The sequence below is a fragment of the Bos grunniens genome, chromosome 1 (assembly GCF_055505025.1).
Source record: "Bos grunniens cultivar Pamir isolate PY7600 chromosome 1, Bosgru_T2T1.0, whole genome shotgun sequence".
Lineage (NCBI taxonomy): Eukaryota > Metazoa > Chordata > Mammalia > Artiodactyla > Bovidae > Bos > Bos grunniens.
In genome coordinates this window covers 18,268,574-18,295,427 of record NC_141165.1, presented here as the reverse complement: position 1 = coordinate 18,295,427, position 26,854 = coordinate 18,268,574, and the positions used below count along the sequence as shown (strand labels likewise).

The 26,854-nt window shown below is 36.0% G+C and overlaps 1 protein-coding gene across 4 annotated transcripts in view; it reads right to left on the bottom strand.

Annotated features, from left to right (window-relative positions):
- BRWD1 (bromodomain and WD repeat domain containing 1) overlaps nucleotides 1-26,854 on the bottom strand; it is a 122,861-nt gene that overhangs the window by 38,312 nt on the left and 57,695 nt on the right. For 3 of the 4 annotated variants that reach the window (XR_015143081.1, XM_086343160.1, XM_086343087.1), the window contains 11 exons: nucleotides 26,281-26,464; nucleotides 23,055-23,148; nucleotides 18,385-18,516; nucleotides 15,373-15,467; nucleotides 12,611-12,800; nucleotides 10,534-10,659; nucleotides 10,338-10,445; nucleotides 5,793-5,917; nucleotides 5,061-5,143; nucleotides 3,273-3,384; nucleotides 2,258-2,319 (listed from right to left, as the gene is read on the bottom strand). Coding sequence is in view for 3 of the 4 variants with exons in the window: in XM_086343160.1 (XP_086199286.1) it covers nucleotides 2,258-2,319; nucleotides 3,273-3,384; nucleotides 5,061-5,143; nucleotides 5,793-5,917; nucleotides 10,338-10,445; nucleotides 10,534-10,659; nucleotides 12,611-12,800; nucleotides 15,373-15,467; nucleotides 18,385-18,516; nucleotides 23,055-23,148; nucleotides 26,281-26,464 (1,311 nt within the window). In the remaining variant the exon portion in view is untranslated. The remainder of the gene's footprint in view (nucleotides 1-2,257; nucleotides 2,320-3,272; nucleotides 3,385-5,060; nucleotides 5,144-5,792; nucleotides 5,918-10,337; nucleotides 10,446-10,533; nucleotides 10,660-12,610; nucleotides 12,801-15,372; nucleotides 15,468-18,384; nucleotides 18,517-23,054; nucleotides 23,149-26,280; nucleotides 26,465-26,854) is intronic. The other variant, XM_086343230.1, reaches the window with a different exon arrangement.

Here is a 26,854-nt window from a genome sequence, read left to right as displayed (position 1 = left end):
TTTCATTAAAAAAAAAAAAAAGAAAGAAAGAAAGAAAAAAAAAAAATCAAACCAGAAACCAAACATACACTATATTTTAAATTCAGTTGCCCAAGTTCATAAACAGGATACTAACCAAAGGAAAAAGAAGCTACTTTGTAGCGGACAAACCTGGCCGACTCCACCTAAATCAAATGATTAAAGTTAACATTCCCAGTAATAGGACAAAATGCTATCAGATGCCTCCTACAGAATGTACTGGGAAAGCCACAACATCACTTCCTCTGACACTCCTGCCAAACATGCGAACTCCAGAATTAATCATGGGGGATATCAGACAAACCCAAACTGAGGGATATTCTACAAAGTGGCCAGTGCTCTTCAAAGGCATCATGGCTGTGAAAGATAATGGGAAAATTCAGGGATCACAGACGAAAGGAAACAGAGAAGACATGGTGATGAAACCCAAGCTGTGAAGAAACATCAGAACTATGGTAAAAACCTGGAAAAGGCCAGGAGGATTAGAACTGTTACAAGGGTATTTCCTGATTTTGATGACTGCACTGCACTTATGGAAGATGCTAACATTTAAGAAAGCTGCTGCTGCTAAGTCGCTTCTTACTGTACTTTTTAAACATTTCATTTTGAAATAATTTCCAGCTCAAGAATACTACAAAAAAGAGTGTGCGCATTTTAAAAAGGAACAAGAGGCAATATAAATATTTAGCGAATAGTTTCTTAAAAATTATTTTAAAAGGAGAAAAATGTCAACAAGCCTGGAAGACAAATGTATCACTCTAATAATCTGATAGGTAAAACAATATTTTATTATTACTTAATGCACATTTCCAAGACTGATAATGAAAATGAGCTTTTCTTCATATACCTCCAAATTTATCTTTCTGCCTATTCATGTTGTTTGACAACTCTTCCAAAGGCTTCTTGGCCTCATGAACATGTAAAATCTTTCTATGTGAGTGCTTTCACTAATTTGGCATTGTTTACAAAGAAGTATCTACAACTGGCTGTTAAAAACACGGGCTGATGCCAGACAGCTTAGAATCCTAACTCCTATCCTTTTCAGAGCTGTGCAACTCAGAACCAGTTACTGGAGACTCTCTTGAGTCCACATTCCTTCACCTGTAAAATTAATAACAGAGCATCACTTCAGAGAAAGATTAAATGAATTGATACACATGAAGTTCTTAGCAACAGAGTAAGACCTCAAAAAGGGTTTATTTTATCTAAAGGGTTTATCAAAAAGGGTTTATCTATATATGCATTATACAATGCAAAATTTCATTTCACATTGCTAAGTATTATTTGTTAAGATACTAAGCTCAAAAGAAAATTTAATGAAGAAGTCACTGGTGACTTTCAAGACATAGTTATTTTTTCAAATTTTTCTGGAAAAACTCCTAATTTCCAAAGTAAAGCAAGACGACAGTTGATGGAGATATGTCAGTGAATAAAACATGGAGGAAAAGGGCTTGGCCCCTAAGGCAGACACAAGAACACCACACAGAGCAAAAGTTTCACGTGTCAATAAGTGGAGGTAGACAGACAAAAGTTTTTGCATGTTTTTATGTTCAGTCAACACTAATACAGAAGAAAGGCCTGACAGAGGAGAGATGGAGACAAGAGATATACAGGGCACCCCTTCAGAAAGTTTAACAGGAGTGAAGTTAATTCAGTAGCTAAAATGTTCAAGAAAATGTAAGGAGAGCTGTTTTAAGGTACAAGACACAAATTCAAACTTGAATGGAGATGGGAAAGTTTCATTGTTGGAGGCAGTGAACTCAGTGTCAATACCGGGTCTGAGAGGAGCTCAAACCAGGGGACAGCAGGCACTGCAGAAGAGGCTGCTGTTGGAACAGACACTTACCTCTGACAGGAAAGGAACAGACAAACCCTAGTAAGACAGGAAAGCTGACATAATGCAAGAGACAGAAAAAAGTCAAATTAGACTTTTCTTTAAACAGGGTACTAAAATAAGGATGAGGAAAAGGAAATGGAGGGTTCATGAACGAGGTCAAGAAGAGATAAATACATAGTTACTTGAGAAATGATAGCTGGTGACTAAGGTACAGTCAGAAACAGGCTGGAAACAGGATAAGAAATAAGGAGCCAGGATACACATAATTCTGTTCACTTATTTACTAAAGCTCACAGTTACCATAATAATTCTAATGTTTCTCAAAGATCACAAATGCACTCTATGTACATGAGTAAGATAAAAATACTGAAAACATATTTTCATCATTTAAAAACTACATACCATTGTCAGGTATTGGTTCCATATCCCATGGGCTAAGTTTTTCAATTTCAGTATTGTCCCACCTGTTAAGACCAAAAAAGTTTGGTTAGCCTTTCACAAAGACAATTTCTGGCTAATAACTAGGTATTCACTATTAGAGTAAACAAATGATAGAAAATGCAAAAATTAACCTCACTGTAGCAATGAAATAAGTATTAACAGTGAGTGTTCTTCAGGATACAGTATAATGCATGCATGCATGCATGCTAAGTTGCTTCAGTCGTGTCCAACTCTGCACGACCCTATGGACAGCAGCCCACCAGGCTCCTCTGTCCACAAGATTCTCCAGGTAAGAATACTGGAGTGGGCTGCCATTTCATTCTCCATATAAAGGTATAAAAATGTATGGCAGCTTCAAAAACAGAACGAAAAATCCTGTGTGGCCTGTACCCAGGGTAAGTGAAGAAAGACAGTGTGAAAGCCTTGAATGCCATGCTTCAGAATGTGGACTGTTTCCACAGCCAATGCAAAGACAGCAAAGACTTTTCCTGAACAAGGGAAATGGAGTAATATGTGCTCTTGAACAGTGAAATGATCCTGCAACACTGGGCTGAGGAAATATTGTGCTCAGTCACTCAGTCATGTCCAACTCTTTGCAACCCCATGGAGTCTGCCAGGCTCCTCTATCCATGGGGATTCTCCAGGCAACAATACTGGAGTGGATTGCCATGACCTTCTCCAGGGGATCTTCCCAACCTAGAGATCACACCCACATCTCCTGTGTCTCCTGCACTGGCAGGTAGATTTTTTTACACTGAGTCAGACCTACACAAAAGGCCCCTGGGAAGCAAGGAGAGCCCCTACCAATGAAGGCACTAGCAACAGAGGCATGCTAGAAAGACTCTACAATGTGAGACTGACATAGTAACAAATTCGATGGTGTTATTTTTATTAACCTGAAACACATCAGTGATTTATATCACAACCTGTCACAATGAACAAATTTTGGGAGGACTATTTTCATTGGCATACAGACCTCACAATGTAACACTGGAAATGACTATCAGGGTACTGTGGCTGATATGGCTCTTGACGTAGCACTGTTCCAAACCACCAAGCATCATCAATGATGGAACGGAACCTGTCACCTGTAAGAGACAACCAAATCTGAGATATCAATTTGCTAATAACATTAACAATTTTAATTTTTACAACACCTATGACACAGATAAATCAAATAATATTTTTATCTAAAAATGAGTCATTCCTCTTGTAGAGAATCAAGGTTAAAAAATTTTTTTAATGGAAAAAAAATTGAAATTTATTGAATTTTTGAAAAAATTTATTAAAAAAAATTTATTGAAACAGAATGGGAACTTATAATTTACACATTATGGGGGTTGAAAAGCAGGAATAGCTAGGAACTATCAAGTTCTTTGGGACCTGGCTGTACAATGTTAACTTCCATATATTCCAGTTGTCTGGTTTTTGTTTTGTTTTTGGTGCCTAGATGTTCTTCTTCAAGAAAACGTTCATCTCCTCGGTCCTCAAAATAATCCTGATTACCTGAGTGGACATTACCATTCAACTAGGCTACCAAGAGAAGTCATAAATTCATTTCAAATAGGGACTCAGGGAATTTATCTAAAATTTACCTATTTGTATTGTCTGTAGAAAAAGGATAAAGAAATTAGAAAAACTAATGAGGTCAAGGCAATGGCACCCCACTCCAGTATTCTTGCCTGGCAAATCCCATGGACGGAGGAGCCTGGTAGCCTGCAGTCCATGGGGTCGCTAGGAGTCAGACACGACTGAGTGAATTCACTTTCACTTTTCACTTTCATGCACTGGAGAAGGAAATAGCAACCCACTCCAGTGTTCTTGCCTGGAGAATCCCAGGGATAGGGGAGCCTGGTGGGCTGCCGTCTATGGGGTCACACAAAGTCAGACACCACTGAAGCGACTTAGCAGCAGCAGCAGCATTTATGAATGTGTACATGAACTGACACAGTGGAGGTAGAACAGAGTATTTCATTAAAACTGATAAAAGGAGAATGAGCTGTTCTAGGTGCCTGAAGTCAACCTAATACATGAGTTCCCCAGAAGCACTGCATACTGAACAGCAATACATGCAAAACTGAAACAGCTATGACAGGTGCTGGCCTAATGACAGTCATCAATTACATCCTGAGGAGATTAATGACCACTTAAGTCTAAGCAAGTCAGCCCACTGGCCTGCTTTAAATGGTCACCGCAAAAACAACATTCAAACCACATTCAAATACCCACATTAAAAGCTAGTGCCTACATTTAGGTGATTTTATTTTCTCTGTCCACCTATATAACTCATGGTTATAAAATATCAATTTTATACAAATTTTTAATTTTTTAAAGGAATAGTTTTCTCAAGTCAATCTATTTAAGTCTAGGTTGATATAGTATCAAAGGCAAGATATTCAGGTATACCAGAACACTATCAGTGTAACAGCTGCATCATTTTTCAACTTTCTTATTGTTTTATATCACAGGTAATTTTATGGATTATACTAGTGTCACATAATAGATGGAGATAATGCAGTGTAGACCAGTCAGAAAGGAAATAAAAGGTCTACTCTAGCCTATAATCAAGGAGTAAGAAATCATTCTTCTGAAATGTCACATATCATACTAATCCCTAAGCAAAATATACTTAGCAGTCATTTATATTTCTTTCCAGATTTTACATTTTTCCATCCTCCATAATAAGCAGCACAACTAAAAAATTCATATCAATGAGAGATTAATTTCTCAGGGTATACATAAAATCCAATAAGAACAGACTTACAAGACTGCCAATTCCTCTGTCTTGCTTCATCATAAAACTGACGCAAGACAAGAAAGTCAATAACATCTGGCATGTCATGGTATCTAAACAAAAATAAAAGATTGTTAAATTTCCTTCATAGCAGGTTATAGTCCAGAACAACAATGTCCAAAGAAAATATAATGGGGCCCATATATGTAGTTTTTAATTTTCGACTAGCCTTATTAAAGTAAAAAGAAACCAGTGAAATTAATTTTAAGTGTATTTTATTTAACTCAATATACCCTAAATATTGATTTACCAAATAATTAATACAAAATAATGAAATATTTTACATTCTCCAAGCCTTCAAAATCCAGTGTGTAAACTTACATCATACTCAATTCAAATTAGCAACAGTTCAAGTTTCCAGCAGCCACATCTGGCTGACAGCTACCATACTGGATGGCACAGGTTTAGAAAATTATTCTAACATTTTCTGAAAACAACTGTAGATGCCATCTCCACTACAGGCCAGAATTCTCTACACATTTAAGTGGCATGGAAAATGCAATCGACACACTCCCGCCTAGTTGCCACTGTAGACCCAGGATTTTTACTTCTATGGGTCCCCTCTATCAGAACTGCAGCTTACACCTGTGCTGTCCACCGTGCTCTACTATTTACCCTGCGGCTGAAAGGAAAGGACATGCTAACCAGGCAGGAGGTAAAATCTAAATTTAAGTAACTCCATTTAAAAAATATAACATGTACCTAATAGAGAAAGATTTGTCCATAAGTTTTCCAGTTGCAGGATCTATAAATGCTAGTTTGAGGCAACAAAGTGTCGGGGGTCCAACCTCATATCGTATTCCAACTATTTTGACCAATTCTTGATCCTGTTAACAGATATTTTAAAAAAGAATTACTAGAGCTAATCAAGGAATATAGTAAAGTTGCAGGATATAAAATCAACACACAGAAATCCCTTGCATTCCTATACACTAATAATGAGAAAACAAAAAGAGAAATTAAGGAAACAATTCCATTCACCATCAAACGAAAAGAATAAAATACTTAGGAATATATCTACCTAAAGAAACTAAAGACCTATATATAGAAAACTATAAAACACTGGTGAAAGAAATCAAAGAGGACACTAACAGATGGAGAAATATACCATGTTCATGGATCAGAAGAATCAATATAGTGAAAATGAGTATATTACCCAAAGCAATTTATAGATTCAATTCAATCCCTATCAAGCTACCAATGGTATTTTTCAGAGCTAGAACAAATAATTTCACAATTTGTATGGAAATACAAAAAACCATGAATAGCCAAAGCAATCTTGAGAAAGAAGAATGGAACTGGAGGAATCAACCTGCCTGACTTCAGGCTCTACTACAAAGCCACAGTCATCAAGACAGTATTTACTGGCACAAAGACAGAAATATAGATCAATGGAACAAAATAGAAAGCCCAGAGATAAACCCACACACCTATGGACACCTTATCTTTGACAAAGGAGGCAAGAATATGCAATGGAGAAAAGACAATCTCTTTAACAAGTGGTGCTGGGAAAACTGGTCAATCACTTGTAAAAGAATGAAACTAGAACACGTTCTAACACCATACACAAAAATAAACTCAAAATGGATTAAAGATCTAAATATAAGACCAGAAACTATAAAACTCTTAGAGGAGAACATAGGCAAAACATGCTCCAACATTAATCACAGCAGGATCCTCTATGACCCACCTCCCAGAATATTGGAAATAAAAGCAAAAATAAACAAATGGGACCTAATTAAAATTAAAAGCTTCTGCACAACAAAGGAAACTATAAGCAAGGTGAAAAGACAGCCTTCAGAATGGGAGAAAATAATAGCAAATGAAGCAACTGACAAACAATTAATCTCAAAAATATACAAGCAACTCCAGCAGCTCAATTCCAGAAAAATAACAACCCAATCAAAAAATGGGCCAAAGAACTAAATAGACATTTCTCCAAAGAAGACATACAGATGGCTAACAAACACATGAAAAGATGCTCAACATCACTCATTATCAGAGAAATACAAATCAAAACCACTATGAGGTACCATTTCACACCAGTCAGAATGCCTGCGATCCAAAAGTCTACAAGCAATAAATGCTGGAGAGGGTGTGGAGAAAAGGAAACCCTCTTACACTGTTGGTGGGAATGCAAACTAGTACAGCCACTATGGAGAACAGTGTGGAGATTCCTTAAAAAACTGAAAATAGAACTGCCTTATGACCCAGCAATCCCACTGCTGGGCATACACACCGAGGAAACCAGAACTGAAAGAGAGACGTGTACCCCAATGTTCACCACAGCACTGTTTATAATAGTCAAGACATGGAAGCAACCTAGATGTCCATCAGAAGATGAATGGATAAGAAAGCTGTGGTACATATACACAATGGAGTATTACTCACTCATTAAAAAGAATATATTTGGATCAGTTCTAATGAGGTGGATGAAACTGGAGCCAAGTATACAGAGTGAAGTAAGCCAGAAAGAAAAACACCAACACAGTATACTAACACATATATATGGAATTCAGAAAGATGGTAACGATAACCCTGTATGCGAGACAGCAAAAAAGACACAGATGTATAGAACAGTCTTTTGGACTCTGTGGGAGAGGGAGAGGGTGGGATGATTTGGGAGAATGGCATTGAAACATGTATAATATAAGAAACGAATCACCAGTCCAGGTTTGATACAGGATACAGGATGCTTGGGGCTGGTGCACTGGGATGACCCAGAGGGATGGTATGGGGAGGGAGGTGGGAGGGGGGTTCAGACTGGGAACACGTGTACACCTGTGGCGGATTCATGTTGATGTATGGCAAAACCAATACAATATTGTAAAGTAATTAGCCTCCAATTAAAATAAATAAATTAAAAAAAAAAAAGGATATACGGTTAAAATAAAACAATTCCTCAAGATGATAATTCTCCACATATTCCCAAATTAAGTCAGCTCACAATTCAGGATTTCAAACCAGACGAGGGATTTAATTTATCATTAATTATAGTCATTTTTTTGCTGTATCTTCACATCTTTTTGAAGGTGTATTTAAACATTTTCTAATGTAAGCAATATGCTAATTTTAGGAAAAAACACAACAAAAGTATAAGGAGGAGGACACAAATCACCCATCAGCTCAGTATCTAAAGACAACCACTGTATACGATCGGAACTTCCTTCTCTTTCTACAGACACATTTTCATTTACATAATTTTGTATTATGCAAATCAAAATATACAAGCATTTGGCTTCCTATTCTTCAAAAATTTGATATTAAATTTCAACCTGATACATTGCCATAAATACTTGTTTATATGAAGATCTACTGTGTGTTGTGAGCTGCTCCAGGCAGTTGGGGTAAGTAAGACAGGCAAAAGGAGAGGTTCCTATTGTGAGAGAGCATCCTACTCATTAATGAGCCTTCTACCAATATCTGCTTCCTTAATGCTAACAGTATGAGATCATTCATCCACTTATTCACTACACAAAATGTTATAGTTATAATATGCCAAAGTGCTAAAAGTACAGTTGATTCTCATTATCTGCAACATTCTTATCATTCTACAGGGCCACTTAAAACAGGCAATCAGTGAGTTCACAGTGAATACTGAACCACTGCTCCTGAAGGAAAAACAAGCTCAGGTTGATACAAGTCACAGCATTTCAGTCACCTAATTAATATAGTATCTTGTGTAATGTGAATCTCCGTGTTAAAAAACCTCCTTTAATATATGTGCTGAGTCATTAACACTGGACTCACGGCCAACAGCACTATGACTCATGTCTCAGTGAAGCTACTCTAACACAGACCTTCTACCTAAGGTACATCATCACTTTCTTGTGTTTAGTTACACAAGACAGTACTTGAGCACTATGTTTGGGGACCATTTTAAACAGCAAGTCAAAAAAAAAAACCAAAAAAAAACCAGCAAGTCACCACAAAAAAGCACAACAACGTGAAAAAAATTTAATGTGGCAATGAATAAAATGAAAAGAACACTTATTTACAACATGAGAGCTCAAAAGAAGCTCATCTTGTTCACCTCAGCTAAGAAACATGTTAGGTGGGCAGATCAAATTTTTTGCCAAGCTATGCATGTCTGCAAATGACTAGAAAGCATCTTGAATACTGATTCTGGTGTTACAAATAGTATACAGTGAATAGGCAAGTTGCAAATAAAAATTCACGAAAAATGAGAATCAACTGTCCTCAGGTACACAGTAATAAGTAAAAGAGATATACATTTCAAGGTATCTTAAAGCCAACTGCACAGAAGCAGAGTTTTTTCACCTTCTATAGTTAATGAAAGTATTAAAAAATACGAAGTATAAAAAATAAAAATTACCTATAATACTATTCTACATTTAATCACCACTGACATTTGTATTTATTATGGTTGACCCCATGTCTTTAAAATTTTTTTGTAACTAAAACTGTAATTTCACATCCCATTTTTCCTCTTACTGGTGAAAATGTAACGTTCATGTAACAAATACTTTACAACTTTCAGTTACATGGTGGGCTCTACATAGTAGCCAAATATAGAAACATATTGTGATTTGGTTCCTTCAGTATTGTGGGATATTTGGATTTTTTACTAATTTTTGGCTTTTATAAACAATGATACGGAATTACCTTGCTCATAAATTTGTATGCACTTTTGGTTGTTTCCTAAATTACCAAAAGTAAAATCACTGATTTTAAAGGTGTAAATATTTTCAGTTTTAATTCTAATTACCAAGATGCCTTCTAGGGAGCCTGGACTTGTTTCTTGCACCTTTATCACCAAGTTGAATAACTATTAATAAACCAAAACCTTTGCTGCTACTTGTTAGAACATGGTATTTTTCTTTAAATGTTAAAAATACATATACAAAGTACAGGGAAGCTAAAGTTTTTCCTGTACTTTATTATGCATGTCACTGAAACTTTTTTTACCAATTTTTTTGTTTGTTTGCTTTTTGGAGACTTGCACTTCTTTTGAAAATCTGTCCTGGGTACAAGCATTTTAATATTAATGGTAATATAGTCAAGATACCTTCCAGCATTGGTGGACAATGCTTATTGTCCACCAATAAGCATGTCTTCTGACTAGACCTTAATGCTTAGCAGGTTAACAGCAAAAATGTTTTTAAGGTGGAAATTAATGGAAAGATAGTAATATGGTATGCCTCCAGAGTGTTTCTTAAATGGATTTACAAATAACTACATATATATGTGCTAAATGTTTAAGACTTCATAATGCCATCATCTTACCCTAAGATCCATTTTTCTCCATGGCTCCTTGTTAGGGTTCAGTTCATAAATGTTATTTCTTCTGACAGCCTCAATATAAGCTTCATGACCCTGTCGAAAATATATTACCTACAAAAGGGAAACAGACATTTAAAAATAAAAACCTAAGAGTAATTTAATGATCCATATCCATATTTTCAAACTCTGTAACTCTCACCTCATCACCCATTTGAGGAACAAAAGGAGATTTTCGAAGTGTGGTGTCAGTTATCCAAACTGGAGGATGAAATTCATATAAATGTTCCACGTCTGCAAGCTCTGCCTGAGTCATCCTCCGCAAATTCTGCCAAGGGGAAGAGCACAAAGTTTAATAGGATAGAAAGTGGCGGCATGCACTGTTTAATTGAAAACAAAAGACTTTGGCTGTTTTATAAGCATGTCACCTAATGATTAGTTCCTAACAGCACATATATTTGGTTCATACATACACAAGAACATTATCAGTTGTATAAGCATTGTAGATCTACCAAGCACTTTCTCCTGAATCTCTAACAGATTCTTCACAGCACTCACATTACATCCTATGAAATGGGGCTAATTTCCAACTAAACCCTCTTCAACAACCCTCTTCAACACACTAAGCCTGCTTTGCCAAGACTCCCCAGTGAATTCTACCACAGACTAATTATCTCAGGCAGTCTCCTGTGGATTTGAGGTTTTGAGACTGGTAATTTTACATATGATTTCACTTACATGTGCAATTTAAAAGATGACACAAATGCACTTTCATAAAACAGAAACAGATTCACAGGCGTATAACAGACTTGTGGCTGTCAAGGGGAAGGGAGGTGGTAGAGGAATGTGTTGGGAGTCTGGGGTTGGTAGAGGCAAACTATTATATATAGGATGGATAAACAACAGGTCTACTGTAGAGCACAGAGGACTATATTCAATATTCTGTGATAAAATAGAGATAAAAAAGAGACTGGTAATTTTAAAACAGAACCACAAATTCTGATACTCTTCCTTTCCTCTTTAGCAGGTGGAGCCCAAGTCTCCTCGACTGCAGTGTGGGCTCCAACTCCTTTTAACAAAGAGAAAAAAGCATAAGTAACAATGGGCAACTTCTAAGCCTAGGTCATAAAAGGTTTAGCCCTTGTTTAATTTTTGTTCCACTTGCTCTGGGGACAATCTGCTACCAAGTTAAGAAGACACTCAAGCAGCCCTATGGAGAGATCCATGTGGTGAGGAACTGAAGCCACCAGCCAGCCAATCCATGAACAAGCTTCAAAGATCCACCTCTAGTCAAGACTTCACCACACTGTGACCCACGCCAATACGATGACTGCAACCTCATAAGTCAAAAATCAGCTAATCAGTTTCTAAATTCCTGATTCATTAAAACATGAAATAATACATGTTTGTTGTTTCTAAGATAAGTTCCAAGATGATCTGTTATACAGCAAAAGATAACTAATACAAAGACATAGCATCTTTAAATATTCAACAGGAGCACATGTACTATACGTGTAACGAGGTATAGGGATGTTATAATTAGGAGAAAAGTACTAAGACAGAACATGTCAAATGAAAATGGGAAACATGACAATAGCAGACAAAACAAAAAGGCCCTTAAAATGCCTTTAAGTATATTTCTGGTGTTGAAATTGACAGGAGAAAATAAGAGTTATGGTGGGGTTCTAAGCAAAATAGATCTTTCCCTCTGAAGTTATAGATTCAAAAAGGTGTTAAGTGCCAAGTTCAATTCAGAGCAGATTAGATAGTTTTTATAATAAAGAAATGTTTCCAAAAGTAAGTTTGTATTTTACATTTGACTCCTGATGATATATTATCAATCAAAAAAATAATAATGAAGGCTCCAAATTCCCAAACATACCCAATTTCTAAATATGGACAGAAACTATGAAAGTGTGAAAGTGAAGTCGCTCAGTCGTGTCCTACTCTTTGCGACCCCATGGACTGTAGCCTACCAGGCTTCTCCCTCCATGGGATTCTCCAGGCAAGAATACTGGAGTGGGTTGTCATTTCCTTGTGCTATACTGGCTTTTTTTTTCTGCACTGGGTTTTGAACCTAGGTCTTTCTGCCTCCAAAGTCTGTACTTTTAGCTGCTATACTTTGCAGCAGCCTATATATGTTTTGCATGTGTGCATGCTAAATCACTTCAGTTGTGTCTGACTTTGCAACTCTGTGGAATGTAGCCTGGTGGGAGTCAGAACTCCACCATAAATGAAAGTGTAGATAGATGTTATTTTTAAGGGTATACTTTTCGTACCTCTTTTTTAGGCTTATTTTCTTTCTTTCTCTTTCGTCTCCTTTTTGGAGGAGATAAATTCTCAGCAGACATTTCATCCTCTGAACTGCTGCAAAATCGAGTAATTCGTCGACGAGATGATGTTCGTAAAGGAGGCTGCAGGTGGATGCCTGCGTCAGCTGTCCAATCAGAATACCTAGAAGAAGAGTCACTGGAAAAGGAAAAGTTGTAAGTTGTATGGAACCAGAATCTAAGCCTGAATAGCAAATTAATCTACCTTAAGAGAGACAGAGACAACAGGGAGGAAAGAAAAGATCCTAGGAAGATTCAACTACCCTCACCATCAACAAATACTGACATGACCAAAGATCATGAGAAGAGAAAAATCTTCACTGACACTGGAAATTAGAAAAGGATGTAAGCCTGAGTAAATGTTTTTAAGTATAATTTAGATGAGACCTCAAGAAAGACAACATCAAGAGCCAACTAATAATTTCCCCTTCCAAAAATGAAGTGTAGTTATGAAAACAGTAGAGACCAGAAGAGCAGCACTTCCCCTAAACCGCAGGAAGCTCAGAAATGGACTCGAAATGTTAACTGGAATGACAGATCCATCAGTGAGTATACTGAGAAGCACAAGGAAAGCACAGCCACATCAAACAGAAAGCTATAAGTGGGCACAGCTTCTTGCCAAGAAGGGGATTCTCCCTGATATGAGGAAAGATCCCACAGAGGGACTAGTCTCGGCCTACTCTGGAGCAAAAGCAGTCAAATAGGAAACTCAATCTAGAAAACTAGCCCCTGCCACTGCCAGCTTTAGCAAACACAGAAGAGGATAAAGACCTTCTAACTGGGGCCATCATTACCCAACCACATACCTCCCAGGCTCCATAAAACCCATATCCAAAAGCTATTTACTATAAATGTTATTTCTGCATTATCTTTTACGCTATAAAAAGAGCTGTTTTAAAAATCTTAAGAGCATGTGCTTTGTATAATAAAATTCACGATAAGCTGAATTCAAACATAATGAATACAGAGACAGAAAGGCAACGGTGGTAGTTGCCAGGGTAGGTGGGGTGGAGTGATGAATTGCTGTTCAGTGGGTATATGTCTCAGTACTGCAAGATGAAACGAGCTCTGGAGACTGGGTGCACAACACTGTGAATATACTTAACACTACTCAACTCTACAGTTAAAAACAATTACGACGATCAATTTCATGTTCTGTATATTTCCAATCAAAATTAAATAAAAAAGACTGAGCACCAAAGAATTGATGCCTTCGAACTGTGGTGCTAGAGAAGACTCTTTTGAGAGTCTCTTGGACAGCAAAGAGATCAAACCAGTCCAATCCTAAAGGAAATCAACCCTGAATACTGACTGGAAGGACTGATTCCAATACGTTGGCCACCTGATGTGAAGAGCCGACTCACTGGAGAAGACCCTGATGCTGGGAAAGATTGAAGGCAGCAGGAGAAGGGGGTGACAGAGGATGAGATGGTTGGATGGTATCACTGACTAGATGGACATGAGTTTGATAAAACTCCAGGATGTCCATCACCATCGAAGGACAGGGAAGCCTGGGGTGCTGCAGTCCATGTGGTCACAAAAAGTTGGACACGACTGAGTGACTACAACAAACAAAACTAAACAAGTATTCTAGAAATCACTCCAGCTCCTAAGCATAATGGAATAAAAAGAAGACAAGAAAAGAAGCCAGGGGTATGATATAATAGTCTGTAAAGCAAAGTATCAATGGAAATTAAAATACTGAGTCATATTTAGGAGAGGTAATTTTCTAGACATGGTTACAGAAATAATTACGAAGAGAGAATGACGTCTAGGTTTCTGGTCTGAGCATCTGCCAAGAAAGTTGACATTTATCAAGATGAGGAGCAGATACTAACACCTTAAGTCCCATGAATTTGGATACCAAAACTAAACAAAAGCTAGTATGTATGATAAAATAACGTTTATATTTTAAGACAGGACAAGGAAAATTCAACATAAAATTATCTCTGTGTGACCATTTGGGCCTCCCTCCCTAATGAGCAGTGGGCATCAGCATTATATGTTAGCCAGAGCCACTCAAAGACAGGAGTGCCTGCTCAATAGTAAAGATCATTTTTTCTCCTTTCTTCTGACATTAGCAATTTAACTTCTTAAAAGAATAACCTGCTTTCCCAGCTCTGGAGGAGGTCACAGTACTTAGTGCTCACTTTGTACAAGTTGACCTAGACTATGTATCCTTGGTGAAACTTAAAGAAAACAGCAGTATGTCATCCTGATATACCATCTTTTATCTTGAAAATGCACGTGATTGTGCCTTCAGCTTCCAACAGGCCCAACAGTTCTCAGAGCTTCCTGCGAATCTGCCTCCTGGTTTTAATTGTTAGTTTGGCCTGATTGATTAAAATTCCCTTTTTCTTCTTCTTGATTAATTAACTGAATTTCCATCAACATAGGCAATAACTAATAAAAAATTTAACAGTGATTTTACCATTTAGACTTTGGATATTCCTCTTTATGAATGTAGCCCAAGGCTAAATTGATATTCTGAGTACACATATTTACACTTTGGCTCACATGTTTTATAGTTAAATAAAATACCCAAAATATTTTCTATAGAAACAACTGTTAATCTAGGTTTTTTTCTCCTTTTAAATGTATTAAAAACCTGACAGATGGAAGCTCTTAGATCTTGAATGTCACTCAAGTATGATTCCATTCAAGGTTATGACTAAAACGCTTCAAAGTTTAAAACAAGTAAAAACAGGTACCTTGAACTTTCACTGTCACTTTCACTCCTTCTATCACTTTTCCATTCTTCTTCTTCAGAAGAACAAGAACCTTCACTTTGATCACAAGAAGTCTCCTGATTTGTGGAAGGGAGAAAAATAAAAATCTTAATCTCCTATTTTAAACAACACAAGTCAAGAGAAACCACACAGTCCTTCTAACCAGGTAACAAAATATAATTAGGTAAACTTAAAACAAAAAGCAAGTGTCTTTACTACATCCCTTTTCTTATCAAAGAATTAGGCAAGAGAAAATATCTGTGAGACTTAATGCTACTACTATTAGCAAATAAAAACCTGATATAAGAGACCATTCTCTGAGCAAAGTTAATAAGAAGACAATGTAAACATTCTCAGTGTTTCAGACTCAAGCCAGTGTTAAGACGTGGGCAGTAGCATCTCGTGCACTTTCAGTTCTCTAATGACATATGATGTTGAACACCTTTTAGAATGCTTATGTGCTACCTGTATATCTTCTTTAACAAAGTGCCTGTTAGATCTTTTGTCGATTCTTAAATTCAATTATCTTTTTATTGAATTTTAACAATGCAAGTCCTTTATCAGATATGAGTTTTACAAACATCTCCCAGTCTGTGGCTTGTCTTTTCATTCTCCTAACAGTATTTTTCAGGCTTTTCTATTGTCAGGTTTTTCTTTCATGGATCACGGCCCTGGAATTGTATCTAAAATTCATCACACCCAAGGTCATCTAGATTTTTATTACATGTTATCTTTTAGAAATTTTATAATTTTGTATTACATTTACATTAAGTTTATGATAATTTGGAGTTAATTTTTGTGAAACTGTGTCTAGATTTTTTTCTTTTTCTTTTCCATGTGGCTATCCAGTTGTTCCATACCACTTGTTGAAAAGACTATGCTTTGTCCATTGAGTGGTCTTTGCTCCTCTGTCAAATGCTAATTGAGTCTATTTGTACTGGTCTATTTCTGGGTTTCTTATTTTGTTCCACTGATCTATTTGCCTATTCTTTCACCAGTACCATGCTGTCTTAAAAACTGTAGGTTATTTATACTAAGTCTTAAAGTCAGGTAGTAGCTATCAGTCCTGTCCTTTTGTTGCTCTTCAGTATTCTGTTAGTTATTCTAGGTGGGTTTTTTTTTCCCTCCAAACAAACTTCAGAATCTCTTCGCCAATATCCACAAAATTAACTTGCTGGGACTTTAACTGGGACTGTGTTCATCTATAGATGAAGCTGGGAAGAAATAATACCTTAACAAAGATGTGGAACACAGGAACTTTCATTCACTGGTGATCAGAATATAAAATGTAATTCAACCACTATGGGTAACAGATTGGCAATTTCTTACAGAGCTAAAAAGAAGCTGACCACAGAGGAAAATTAAACTCACATTACTAAAAAGGGGTCAATGTGAAAACGCCACATACTTTTTGATCCAACTATATAACATTTTAGAAAATGTTTATGTTCAAAACAGACTTCTAAAAAAATAACAGTAATAATAAGCTATTAAAATATACTACCTGGAAACCACACATTCTGTGAAAAATTTTACATGTTTTATCTCAGTTAACTCTCAAAACACTTCTGTAAACAAAGGCAGGGTGTTAAGACAAAGCTAACAAAACTTAAGTTTCAGAGGCTTTCAATTTATCTTGTCTATCAAGGCCTTGTGCCTTGTGTCTACTTGTAACTCCTGAGTTCTTTTTCTAAAAGATGTCCCTAAGTTTAACAAGATTCAAACCCCCAAAATCCTGGATCTATCCTGCCTGTGAGTTTTATACTGTCAAGTCACTACCTGCCCACTAACTAAATAACAACTGTGGAAAAAGATGTGAAGAAAACTGGAAACTGCATACATCACTGACTGGGACTATAAAATGCAGCCACTTTGGAAAACAGTCTGGCAATTCCTCAAAAGGTTAACTACAAAGTTACTGTATGACCCAGCAAATTGACTACTAGATATAAACCAAAATGGAAATTTATATCCTAACAAAACCCTGTACATAAATGTTGATAAGCAGCAATATTCGCCAGTCAAAAAGTAGAAGCAGAACTTCCCTGGTGATCTAGTGTTTAAGTATCTGCAGGGGATACCAGTTCAATCCCTGGTGCAGGAAGATTTCACATGCCATGGGGCAACTAAGCCATGCACCTACAGCCTGTGCTCCACAACAAGAGAAGCCAGCACAACAAGAATCCCACACACCACAACGAAGAGTAGTCCCCGCTCTCCCCAACGAGAGAAAGCCTGTGCACAGCAGCAAAGAACCAGTACAGCCAAAACTTAATTTTTTTTTTTTTGAAGTAGAAATAATACAAATGCCCACTAGCTGATGAGTGAGTAAACAAACTGCAGTCTATTCCTATAATAGAATATAGGGCAATGAAAAAGAATGAAGTACTAATCCTGCCCTGGAAGCAATGGAATCAGCCCTGAAAGCATTAAGTGAAAAAAGCCAATCACAAGATCATACTGCATGTGTTTATTAAATGAAATGTCCAGAATACAAAAATTAACAGGAATAGAAAGATTAGTGGCGGCGGCCATCCATGGAAGTACTTGCAAATGGGTATACGGTTTCTTCTTAGGTGATTAAAATATTTTGAAATTAAACAGTGGCGGTGACAGCACAATTTTGTTAATATTCTAAAACCACTGGACATTGTACATGGTATGGTACAAAGGTGTTCAAAATTGTTAGAGAAATTCGAAATGTGAAATTTCATCTTAATCTCTAGAGAATACTATTGTCGTTAGTTTAGTCGCTAAGTCATGTCAGACTTTTTGCGGCCCCATGAACTGTAGCCATTTCCCAGACAAGAATACTGCACTCCAGGGGATCTACCTGAACCAGGGATCAAACCCACAAGAAATAATAATAATGATGATAAAAATAAAAAGTAGAATACTGTATTTTTACATAATTTCAAGGTAGATTCAAAGTAAAGAATTAAGACAAATTATTATTCAAGATAATTTTGTATGTTTTAAAGTTATGAAACTCACATGTCTTATGGAGCTTGAAGATTCATTTCCAGAAGACAACTCAAGCCGTCCAAGATTTCTTCTACCATAATTTGGATATTTACGCCTACATGTCCTCTGTCTAGACTGTGACATAAAAGTCACCGAATCAGACTGAAATACAAATGTGCAGATGAGAATAAACACTTAAGTAAGTACAACCTTCAATAAAATATTAATCATTCTATCAAGTCCCTAAAAGATTTAAGGCAAAAATAATAATAGTAAGTTCAAAAAATAAAATATTCTTGAATGGGTATTTTTGCCACATATTGTTAATCAAAATTGGTTGTTTTTTGCTTTTTTGTTTTTAACTTTTAAGATATTTAGACATGGCTAAATTTAATAAGCACATTAGATCAGCATCTTCCAAACTGCATCATATTAATGCATTTACCATAATAACTACAATCCAAAAAAGAAATTACTTTAAAATATTTATCTTAGAAGTGAAAGTATATATTCCTATATTATGATGCAGTAACCAATCTTAAGAAATATATCACTGTGTGAATGCACGGAGAGAAATATCTGAAATGATCCTTAAATAACAATACAACCTATTTTCAGGTTTTAACTTTTTCGATGATTTGTTGTCAGTACTTTTCAGCTGTGCTTGAATTTTTTTAAATACTTTTTAATTAACAAAATAATTAAATAATATTTTTAAATCAGCCAAGTAAAACAGCTAGACTGAAAGAGCAGCAGCTGGGAGTGAAGTGGGGAGGAGCATGCTATTCCTTAAACACCAAAGTCACATATGTGAAAGCACTCCATGAAAGTATATATTCCAAGAACTGATACACAAATCAATTTTCATGTTAGTGTCATCTGTTTATAACCATGAGGGTGTTTTATTAATATATCCTGGCTGATTTTAAAACAACTGCTTTCCTTAATCTGCCAGTACATTTTTTTTTGTTAAAGGAACAATTCCTACTAATGAATTTCATGACTAAGAATACGTAAATCAGATGGACCAAAAAACTACCACTAAGAACAAGAAAATCTGTCAAAATACAATTTTTAAAAAAAGTTTGAGGGCACTATATACCTAGCAAGTCTATGAAGATTTACAAGACTAATACACACAAAAAAGTTATCAGCAATGTAAAAGAACCCTAGATTTTCACTCTGGAAGAGGAAGCTGAAAGATTTAGCAGATAAGCAAAAAACTGACACACTAAATTCTTGAGTTAAGCTAACAAAAATTGCAATCCAGGGTCTCCTATATATAGGTGAGCACCTCAAGCTTCGGCTGTTAACCCAAAGGACTACAATCTAGACTATAAGTAAACTACAGATTAACAGTAATCCCAAGCAACCAGAAGTCCATCCTTGTCTGGGTTAAGGTGATACAAGCTTGAAAGTTGCCCAAGTAGCCTACGAGAAGCAAATCATACGTGCTCTGGGGAGTAAAAACCATCCGAGGCTTCAAATCATCTCTAACCTCTAACATTCAATGAAAAAACACAGGGAACAGGACTTCCCTGGTGGTCCAGCAGTTAAGAAACCCCCTGCCAATGCAGGGGACACAGGTTCAATCCTTGGTCCAGGAAGATTCCACATGCTGCAGGGCAACTACGGCCGTGCACCACAACTACTTGAAGCACACACTAGAGCCTAGGCTCTGCAGCAAGGGAAACCACAACAATGAGAAGCTTGCACACCACAACTAAAGAGTAGCTCCCACTCACCGCAACCAGAGAAAGCCCATGTGCAGCAATGAAGACCCAGAGCAGTCATAAATAAATTAAAAAAACATAGGCAACAAAGAAAATGTAACTGTAAAAAAAATGAGAAAAAAAAATCAATACTGAATGGAAACGTATCAACAGGGGAGTAAGATACTGAAATACTCAAATGGGTTTTTTAAATAACTAGGGCTGATTTTCAAGGAAATAAATAATGAGAACTTCAGAAAATGGAAAATTCTGAACTGAAAAAAATACAATAACTAAAACTAAGAACACAAATTTAATAGGGGATTACACACAGAGAGCTGCAGAGAACTAAATGGAATATATTCAGTCAGAAAAAAAAATTCAGAACAGCAAGAAACAGCCTAGAAACAAAAGAGATAGAAAATAAGAGACAGAAAGTAAAGAATAAAAACATACTATGCAAACACTAGCCAAAAGAAGGCTAGCACAGCTACAATCCTATAAAAGAATCTGAAGAATAAAGCACTACTACAGATAAATTCATAATGATAAAAGGTTCAATTCAGTAGGAAAAAGGAAAATTCTAAATATGTACACATGTACACACCATATGACATAGCTTCAAACTACATAAAAAACAAGCAGAATCAAAGACATCTACAGTGATATTTTAACACACATCTCACCTTATAGTGATATTTTAACACACATCTCACCTTCCTTATAGAAGAGTTCAATCATTTTGAAACCACATGTAGCATTAACTACTACAGCTGAATATACACATATATGATCCAATAATTTTGCTCCAGTGCATATACTCAAAAGAAATATATACACGGATACCAAGAAATATGTACAAAATGTTCAAAGCAGTATTCCTAAGTTATTATTCATAATATGAAAATAATCCAAATGTCCTTTAAGAACAAATTAAACAGCAACATGCTCATTGTGTGAATACTATCCAGTAATGAAAACAACTGAACTGCAACTACTCACAACAAAGATAAATCTCACAAGGTCAAATGCAAGCCAGATACAAAATATTACATATACATACTGTATGATTCCATTAAGATCAGTGTTTCTTATCCTTTTTCACATTATCATTGCCCTATAAGAAACTTGACTTTCTCATTTGCCCCCTCAAAATTGTTATTACCACAGATACCATGTAAGTATTTATGTACTATGTATGTATCCATGATTTGTATACAAATATATTAAGGTTTAAAGTGTTAGCCTTCTTATCCAACAGTGTTTAAAATAGCTAGAAACAAAAAGTTAATTGAAAACTTTAAGGGCTGCATTTGATTTGTAACTGTTTCTTGAATAAATTTTTGATGTAATTTAATTCAAGTGTAAAATATCAAATTACATACCCAAATTAGAAACTTATGAACATATATGCTGTGCTATGCTTGGTCATTCAGTTGTGTCCGACTCTTTGCAACCCCATGGACTGTAGCCTGCCAGGCTCCTCAGTCCATGGGGATTCTCCAGGCAAGAATACTGGAGTGGGTTGACATGACCTCCTCCAGGGGATCTTCTCAACATAGGGATCAAACTCAGGTATCCCGCATTGCAGGTGGATTCTTTACCGTCTGAGCCAGCAGAGAAGCCCAAGAATATTGGAGTGGGTAGCCTACTCCTTCTCCAGGGGCTCTTCCTGACCTAGGAATTGAACTGGGGTCTCCTGAATTGCAGGCAGATTCTTTACCGTCTGAGCCAGCAGGGAAGCCCAAGAATACTTCCAATAGCACAAGCTACAGTGGGTAGCTTATCCCTTCTCCAGGGGATCTTCCCAACCCAGGAATCACATCGGGGTCTCCTGGATTACAGGCAGATTCTTTAACAGCTGAGCTACCAGGGAAGCCCTCTATGAATATATAATAGCACTGTAATCAAATTTTAAAAAATCTTTCATAACTTATTTTTTCAGCAAAAACAATTGAAAAAAATTGATTTCTTAAAAATTGTAGTTAAATATAACTTTAAAGTTTTTTCAAGAGGAAATACCCTAACTAAAGCTGAAGATATACTCATTCAGATAGTCAACATTTTCTTTGAATTTCTTTTAAATTAAATAATAAGATAGAGACAGCTTTTATTGAATTCTCAAAGCCCAAGTCATAAACAAAGGCACTGTTTATGTGGCAGCATCAAGATAGTGAATGTGGCAGCCAGGCACACAGAGGCCATTTCTCATGATACAGATACAAGACTAAATGATCCACTGAAACAGAATACCTTGCAAACACAACCATGTTTCAACACAGTTTTGTAGCACTTATCTTGCATATATTTTGTGTAAATTTCATTAACTTGCTAATGCTTCATATGTGATAGTTATGAAAATCTAAAATGAGCAATTAAACACTAAGGAATAAGATTTTTCTCAAGTGGGTTTGGGCTTTACATGGTTACATACCTAAGATTTTTTACAGGTATGACATCTAAGATTTTTAATAAATGCATGATTTGGAAAACATCAGAAACAAAGCTAACCAGCATCTTTAGAAGTCAAATAGTTGATTACCTTCAGGTGAAAGGAGAAGTGATTGAGAATGGAAACAAAATGCTTTTGATTGGCTCATAATGTTCTAGTGATTATTAAGAGTGTAATCATTTTTTCTTTTTCTTCTTAGACCACGCCATGAGGCATGCAGGATCTTAGTTTCCCGACCAAGGATTGAACCCAGGCCTCCCAGGCCCTCCACACTGGGAATGGGGAGTCTTAACCACTTAACCACCAGGGAAGTCCTGACAATAATTTCCTAGAATCCTTCAGCACTCTCAGCCATTAGGCTACTTACTGTAAGTTTCAAGCCACTTTTCCTAACAGCTGTACAACTTTATGTCTACCATTTAAAATTCCAAACAGAAGACTAATATTACTAATATTCGCATTGACCAAAAAGAAAACTGTAAGTTTCAGTTCAATTTCTAATTTGTTTATTCCTAAGAAAATGGAATTTAGGTTACCTTTTGTGAGAACTGGAGAGTCTTCCTCTTTCTTCCAATTATATAAAGATTTCTTTCTTGTTCACCTTTCTCTATTCTGAAGTCTTCCAACTTCCTACAAATTTAAGTACCCAGTTATATTAGTTACAGATAAAGGATATATATATAGAAAAAAAAATCAGTACGATTCTGGGAATCATAAATTACTTTTTTAATATGGAAATTCCTAAAGTTACAATAAAACTTAAGTCAAACAGTAGTTTGCAAGGAACTTAATATAAACAATATCTTACAGGCAACTAGGAGGTCCTATTTTTCATATCTAACACACAAATATTCATTTATGTTCTGCTTGGCCCTATGAGGACCAATTTGAACAGAATCTCTCACATTAGCTACTCAAAATGTATCTATGATTTTTCAAAATTGCAATTCTATTCTCTAAAGAAAAAATAAGAGCAGAATCCTCCTCCAAACTTAACACTTCTCATTTTGTAATTTCTGGAAACGAGAACAGCAATGTTACTGGTTCTTCTAATCACCTATATTTCACTCACATGACACACAAGAAAATTCATAATGTTGCTGTGACCAATTTCAGAACAAGGGGTCTTTGGCAATGAAGAACATTTTCCTTCTTCACAACTAGAGGGTTCAAGTAACTAAATGTCTTTTTTATCAGATATGAACGTTGTTGAAAACATGGCTTTATGCCTTGTGTGCTCACTTTAAAATTCCACTAGAAAAGTTTCAAAACTGACTTTGTACCCATGCTCTAAGATATAAGTGAACACTGAAATGAGTATAAGCATAAATGATATAAAGACACAAACTGATTTCCAAGGACATCACTGTTTTCTCAAGACACATCTGCAGCCCACACTCATATGACAGCCAAACATCATCCACAGGGGAGTTCTAAGTCAGACTCCCCTTCACAAGTAATCAATTTCACCAGCAGTATGTGTATTTAAGGAACTACCATAAGGTTTTTCACTTGTAGCCAAATGAAACTCCTACCCTATACCTGTACACCTCCCTTTATTTTGACAGTGAACCACTACACACAATTTATTTTCAATCAATAATAAAGCAAAGGAACATTCTAGATCTTCAAAAGTACCAATTTCAACTGTGCGTGATTCCACACCTATGTGAGGTGGTCAGCTAAGAAAAGTAACATTATGAAAGATCACAATATATATATGTGAGTCACTCATTCATTTAGAATGAACATAATTTCTATTTATTGGATTAAGACAAACTATATACCTGAACTTTAGCCCCAAACAGAACCATGCCAGGTCATGCTAAGTCACTACAGTCATGTCCGACTCTTTGTGACCCCATGGACTGTAGCCCGCCAGGCTCCTCTGTCCATGGGATTCTCCAGCCAAGAATACTGGAGTGGGTTGCCATGCCCTCTTCCAAGGGATCTTTCCAACCCAGGGAATTCTGGGACTTCCCTGGTGGCACAATGAATAAGAGTCCTCCTGCCAATGCAGGGGACACCAGGATTTAACCTCTGGTCCAGGAGAATTCCACATGCCTTGGAGCAAATAAGCCCATGCACCAAAACTGTGGTGCCCTAGAGCCTGTGCTCCGCAACAAGAGGAGCCACTGCAATGAGAAGCCTGCACACCACAACGAGTAGCCCCAACTTGTCACAGCTAGAGAAAGCCTGCACACAGCAAGGAAGATACAGCATCACCAAAAATAAATAAAAATATTTTTAAAAAAAACAAAAGAAATGCTTGTTTAAGGAACTGTTCTTCAGGACTTTCATTTCTGATAACTGTGTGCTTCCCTTGATTTTGACAACAAAAAGTATAGCAAAATGACATGATCATGCAACTCAAGACAAATTTTAAGGCTTAACTATAGCATACTACATACATGGTGGTGATTTTCTGTATTTCTTATCCCAATTTCAGGTTTTGCTTTTCACCAGTTTATTGTATACTTACAAACATTCTTAAATTCACTATATAAAACAGAAGTATCATAAAATACTAATCACTGACTCTTCTGGCTAAACACATGAAAACTTACACAAAATTATCTTCAAGGTATTAGTTATTACAAGACACAAACATGACAGAATGCTGAAAGGTTTTAGATACCAACAAAAATAGTATTTGCTGCCTCCATTTTGATAACTTGAAAATCAGTATAGTACAATTCAGTACAAGGAAAATCCTACCATCCATAATATACTTAGGAGCTATCATTTCTCCCTAAAAGAGAATAGGGCTACTTAAGAAGAAAGCCTGATCCTAGGTCTAGGTAAAGAAATTTACAAAATGAACCTGTAACCCTATCATGCCTGACATCAAAGATGATATGCAAGGGTATTACATCATTTCAAAAGGACTCCAGGGCCAACCTGCAGAAGCTCCTCCTGGCCAGAGATGGATAAACTTAAATATCAATAAGGACATTAGAAACAGCTAATCACAGCAGTGTGATTAATACAGTGAAAATACAAACACACACAAACTGGCCACTCTAGGATAGAAAGGAATAAATTTTTATTTTGAAGGCAAATAAAGCAAAATCAACAAGCATCTATCCTATTTTTTGTATACAAACTTTACTACTAGATGATCAAATTGTAGAAGTGGGTAAATTTTTATTTAGAAGTATCCAAGATAATAAAGAACTCAGAGCTGAAATATCACTTTTATAATCTCTAAAGAATTAATGCATCTAGGGTAGTCAGCATCAACACCTGCTACCACCACAAAAAAAAAAAAAAGGAAATTATGTGCCTTCTGATGGAATTTTACCACTTATGAAATAATCTCACAAAAAACTAAAAATACGACATTTGGAACAACTGGAAATTTGAACACTGGCTATTTGGTTCTATTGAATTGTTTGTTTCTTTTTAAGATATGACAATGGCACTTATGGTTTTAAGATAAGGAATTATCTTCAGAAATTACATACTGATAAACTTTTGGACAAAATGGTAAGTCTGAAACATCCTTCAAAATAATATTGAAGGAAGAAAAGGCAGGTGTTTATGAAGATGAAACAAGATGAGTTATGAAAAAATTTACCACAGTAAAAAGTTAGAGAACAATTTTGACATTTTTCTACCACAATTAAAATATATCCCAATCCATTACTAAAATATATGTATATGATTATTTATACCACTAAAAATTTAACTATGTGTAAATAACCATATAGATATATTTTTATAGATATAAACAATATTAATAGATATCCTAAAACAAACCTAAATATGCCTAGTGGTACCTCTGGGACAACCACTCTTCGCTTCCAAGCCTGCAGGTCACGCTCCGTAGCCATCTGACTGCGCGGAGCATTCTGGTGCATCTGACGGACACCTTCCACTTGTCCACTACGACGCAGACCAATATTTGGAGGAGACTGGATGTCTAAGCTTAGTCTTCTAAAACCTAGGAAAAAATTGTAAAGAATGACTGCAAAACAAACGTCAATCTAATATGCATACACATTCCTCCTAATATGATACAAACCAAAATAAAACGATCTACTGAAAAAACTTTGGAAAAAAGAATTAATGTGACTTAGATAAAAATGTAGAATACAGAACATGATTATTAACATCATTTTCCATTTTTACTAGACTTTCTGAATTTTATGTTACAAGCATTTTCTATAATAATATTATACTTGCAGTCCTAAAATCCTTGCCTTCCTCAAAACTGCAAGCTAAAACATTATCTTTCTGGAAAAATCAGCAATGCAAATACATGTCTCAAACTGTGGTGGCTTGATAATAAGAGCTCTAATAACAAAAATTATTTATGACCTAAAGAGATAAT